This window comes from Spinacia oleracea, chromosome 5 (assembly GCF_020520425.1).
Source record: "Spinacia oleracea cultivar Varoflay chromosome 5, BTI_SOV_V1, whole genome shotgun sequence".
Classification (NCBI taxonomy): Eukaryota; Viridiplantae; Streptophyta; class Magnoliopsida; order Caryophyllales; family Amaranthaceae; genus Spinacia; species Spinacia oleracea.
The window spans coordinates 64512958-64517661 of record NC_079491.1 but is presented as its reverse complement, the minus strand read 5'-3'; the positions used below and the strand labels follow the sequence as shown (position 1 = coordinate 64517661).

Sequence of the window (4704 nt, the reverse complement as noted above, 5' to 3'; positions counted from 1 at the left end):
CTTATTTGCGTCGCACATTTAGCTAATGTGCGACGCAAATAACTTTTCAGGCATGGTGCTGAAAAGTCATTTGCAACGCACATTAGCTAAATGTGCGACGCAAATAAGGTTCATTTGCAACGCACATTTAGCTAATGTGCGTTGCAAATGACTTTTCAGCACCATGCCTGAAAAGTTATTTGCGTCGCACATTAGCTAAATGTGCGACGCAAATAGCTTTTTAGGCATGGTGCTGAAAAGTCATTTGCAACGCACATTAGCTAAATGTGCGTTGCAAATGACAATTTTAGCGCCAAAAAATTAAGTCATTTGCCTCGCACATTGAGCTAACGTGCGTTGCAAATGACTTATTTTTTTTAAAAAAATATTCGTTTTTTAATATTTTAGTTGGAAATTCCGACATGATCGTCTTTGAAATTAGACGCTTCATTCCCAATACCGGGAATACATTTATAATTAATACCTGTCACTAAAGTTTACAACGTAATTAACGTTCCCAATAAAAGGCAATTAAATTCGTCATAGATCGATCAACCAACATGTTACAACAAACATAAAATTATTACAACAAAGGTACGTAGCTAGCTAGAGATCAAGTTCATATTACAAATTAAGCTAAAAATTCGACATTGTTCATGAAGTAATCTGCCCAAAAATCTTTCACCTCATTAATCTCCTCCGGTGAATAGGGCAATGTTCTTGAAAAATCCTAAAAAAGTGTAAATAATTCAATTTATCAACGATTGATCAATATAATAGTTTTGTGTACTTCAATTTATTATATAAAGTACGTAGTTTATGAGAACATACCTTAGTAAGATCTTGACTATTACCATGATTCATTATTATGTCGTACATAAAACGCATGACGTAGTAGCCACAATCTAGTGATCCCGGTTGTTGAGCACACTAAATGCATTAAAATAAATAACACAAGTAAAATTTCTATCACATTGTATGTTATAATTTTGAAAAACTTATTTCTTAGGTAAATAATAAACTAATTATATATATATATACCTGTGCTGGAATCCATGTTAATTTAGTTCCCTTAGATTGTCCACCTAGTCTCTTGTAACTCCGAAAAGCACTACACATTCGATAAAATATGCAATTATATATACTTTGTTTACACATGTAAATGCAAAGAATATTTTACATGTAAGTGCAATTATATACTTTATTTACACATGTAAATACAATTATATACGTAGTAGTCACATTTAAGGCTAATTGGGTCGTTCTAGGTCATTTTTAGGCAAAAATGATGTTTTCGAACCCAACTTTGAACCAAAGAACCTAAGGAATGTTTTCAAACTTATTACACGTCTCATATGCATAGTTATAACTTTCTAAGGCCCTTTACAATCTATTATTTCACATTTAAGGCTATTTGGGTCGTCCTAGGTCATTTTTAGGCAAAAATGATGTTTTCGAACCCAACTTTGAACCAAAGAACCTAAGGAATGTTTTCAAACTTATTACACGTCTCATATGCATAGTTATAACTTTCTAAGTCCCTTTACAATCTATTATTTCACATTTAAGGCTAATTGGGTCGTCCTAGGTCATTTTTAGGCAAAAATGATGTTTTCGAACCCAACTTTGAACCAAAGAACCTAAGGAATGTTTTCAAACTTATTACACGTCTCATATGCATAGTTATAACTTTCTAAGGCCCTTTACAATCTATTATTTCACATTTAAGGCTATTTGGGTCGTCCTAGGTCATTTTTAGGCAAAAATGATGTTTTCGAACCCAACTTTGAACCAAAGAACCTAAGGAATGTTTTCAAACTTATTACACGTCTCATATGCATAGTTATAACTTTCTAAGTCCCTTTACAATCTATTATTTCACATTTAAGGCTAATTGGGTCGTCCTAGGTCATTTTTAGGCAAAAATGATGTTTTCGAACCCAACTTTGAACCAAAGAACCTAAGGAATGTTTTCAAACTTATTACACGTCTCATATGCATAGTTATAACTTTCTAAGGCCCTTTACAATCTATTATTTCACATTTAAGGCTATTTGGGTCGTCCTAGGTCATTTTTAGGCAAAAATGATGTTTTCGAACCCAACTTTGAACCAAAGAACCTAAGGAATGTTTTCAAACTTATTACACGTCTCATATGCATAGTTATAACTTTCTAAGTCCCTTTACAATCTATTATTTCACATTTAAGGCTATTTGGGTCGTCCTAGGTCATTTTTAGGCAAAAATGATGTTTTCGAACCCAACTTTGAACCAAAGAACCTAAGGAATGTTTTCAAACTTATTACACGTCTCATATGCATAGTTATAACTTTCTAAGTCCCTTTACAATCTATTATTTCACATTTAAGGCTATTTGGGTCGTCCTAGGTCATTTTTAGGCAAAAATGATGTTTTCGAACCCAACTTTGAACTAAAGAACCTAAGGCAAAAATTTTGGCAAAAATGGCATTTTCATATGCATACTTTACTTACTTGTTTAGTGGCTCCTTAATCATCAAATTTCTCTTCTTCTGTTGAGAATCAAATATGTAGACCTCACGTTTAGACAAGCAAAGAACTAAAAGCATCCAGTGACTCCTACATACAAACAATAAACGTATGTAGTTAGAAAAAAAAAAGTTAAATTTATAACAATCAATTAAAAACGAAGTTCAAAGTAATTTTCATACTTTTCGTAGTATGGACATAAGATGAATGTCTTAGAACTAAGTGCACTCATGGACCTCGTGATGTACAATAGAATTCGATCTGCATCGGACTTTAACATGGTGGCCGAGATCATCTCCGGGCACATGAATCCAATACTATTGGGGTGACAATCATCGTGAAAACACAACTCACTCAAAGCCCTATAATATAGAGTGTAAGAACGTTAAGACAATCATAAAAATCAAATTTAGGGGCAAAATATGAATTTAGGTAACTCACGTAGCAAAAACTTGTATTATTGATATATTGAGCCATGCTCCCGAGAGAAGTTGATCGGTGTCTTCAACGGTGACACTAATTTCAAAGTCCTTTTCCATATTGAATGTCCTTTTAGTGCAATGTACCTTAACGTGCTCCCCTTCTTTTAATCCCAACATCATAGTTTTCATCACATTGCACTTACCACTCAAATTTTGCACTTTATAATTTTCAAGGAAATAGGTTTTTGATTTAGTGTTGGACGCTTTTGTTCCACTTCCCCCAACCACTATCTCTTTCCCTTTGTTCCCTTTCCCTTTAGGCTCTTTACTTGTAGGCTTGTTTACCTGAGGTATGATTTTCAAATAACGATATACATATTAGTGAGCATACATGGTATAATAGTTCTACTTCAAATTATCATGCATATGTTAGTTACCTCCTCATTCGTAAGCGACACCAAATGTTTTGGCCACTGAGTGAAGGTACCATGAGCTTGAGCAAGTTTCTTAATATATTGAGAAGGCACGGGGACGGGAGCTTCTTTGTACGCGGGCTCAAAATCATCAACGCTCACTTTCACGTTATCGGACGTGACGTCGTTGTGGTGATCAAGGAGCAACTCTGGACATATGGTACCATAGGCAACAAAGACTTTCTCCGAGCCTATGTTCAGGTATAGATGGCACGGGACAGGTTCCTTATTATTTATTTTGAACAATAACGCAAATACAATGTAACATGTTAGAAAAGTTCAATAGAATTAACTAGAAACAAAGTACTTGAAAAACACAAATTATCATACCGTAATGTCGGCAAATGGATCTAAACCCCCGGAACGACAACTACTATGAACATTTGCGTCTATCCTCATATGGCTTGGTATTTGGACACCAAGTTCTTTAGCAAATGTGATAAATTTCTCCATGACCATGGCATCCATCTTGGAGTTCATCTCTTGTATTGTCTCATCTTTGACCCTTTTGGTCACTCTTGCTTCCATTTCCTCCATCTCCGCATCTCCATACCGTCGAAAGCTACGCCGCTCTCCGGTCCCCCACACAGCTTTGATGCCTACTCCACCACCAAATGTTAGTGGTCTCCCTTCTTTAGTCTTACCAAGTGCACGAGATAAGACATCATCTCGTGCACTTTTGGGAACAAATTCCCCTTCATCTTGTTTCCTTTTCCATTCATCCTACATGAAATCAAATGGTTTTGAGAAAAGTTCAACACTTGGTTTCATATTTAAGAACATATATGAAATTAGAGGAATCACAACATTACGCAAAATTGTTAAATGAACTTACAATATTTTCTTTGACCTTTTGTGTGCCCTCATCCGGCAAGTAAGGATTTCCTTTCTCATCTGGTTTCGATCTTGCAAGAAGCCATAAACATGTCCTACTCGGCAAACTTGAAGAAATTGTAGACGCAGAGGAACCTTCAGATGACGAAGAAACTGAGGGAATGTACCCTTTTCTCTGCCATTCACTTGTCATTTCAGCATATGATTTCTGTCCCATATGATGAGGATATATGTTGAAAGATTGACTTTGTCTTGCTTTCTCACTTATTTCCTAATTTTAGGGGGGTAAAAGAAATTATTACAACAAAATAAAACTTAGATTATAACAAGACTTTAAATAAGAATAATTTTTATACCTCAGCTTCTTCGGAGGTACGTATCTTCACAAATTCCTTCCATATATCCTTAGTTATATAACTATACAAATCATATGGCATCTTTTCATCTTTTGGCCTTTTCCTTGTACCCCGAATCCAACCAGTCGCCAA

The 4704-nt window shown here is 35.1% G+C and overlaps 1 protein-coding gene across 1 annotated transcript; it reads right to left on the bottom strand.

Annotated features, from left to right (window-relative positions):
- Nucleotides 1–578: 578 nt before the first annotated feature.
- On the bottom strand, nt 579–3592 carry LOC130461226 (ubiquitin-like-specific protease 1). The gene is made up of 7 exons (XM_056829229.1): nt 3347–3592; nt 2929–3254; nt 2670–2849; nt 2473–2577; nt 1021–1090; nt 811–909; nt 579–709 (listed from the first exon to the last, which is right to left on the bottom strand). The coding sequence occupies exons 2-7, from the start codon at nt 3096–3098 to the stop codon at nt 611–613; spliced, it is 723 nt and encodes a 240-aa protein (XP_056685207.1). The 5' UTR covers nt 3099–3254; nt 3347–3592; the 3' UTR covers nt 579–610.
- Nucleotides 3593–4704: the final 1112 nt, after the last annotated feature.

Excerpts from the sequence above, each read along its gene's own strand:
- LOC130461226 (XM_056829229.1), bottom strand. The coding sequence starts at position 3,098 with ATGAAAACTATGATGTTGGGATTAAAAGAAGGGGAGCACGTTAAGGTA. Across the intron at positions 2,850-2,928 it reads ATAATACAAGTTTTTGCTAC|GGCTTTGAGTGAGTTGTGTT; the intron begins GTGAGTTACCTA and ends TCTATATTATAG. Across the intron at positions 910-1,020 it reads TAACATGGATTCCAGCACAG|TGTGCTCAACAACCGGGATC; the intron begins GTATATATATAT and ends TAATGCATTTAG.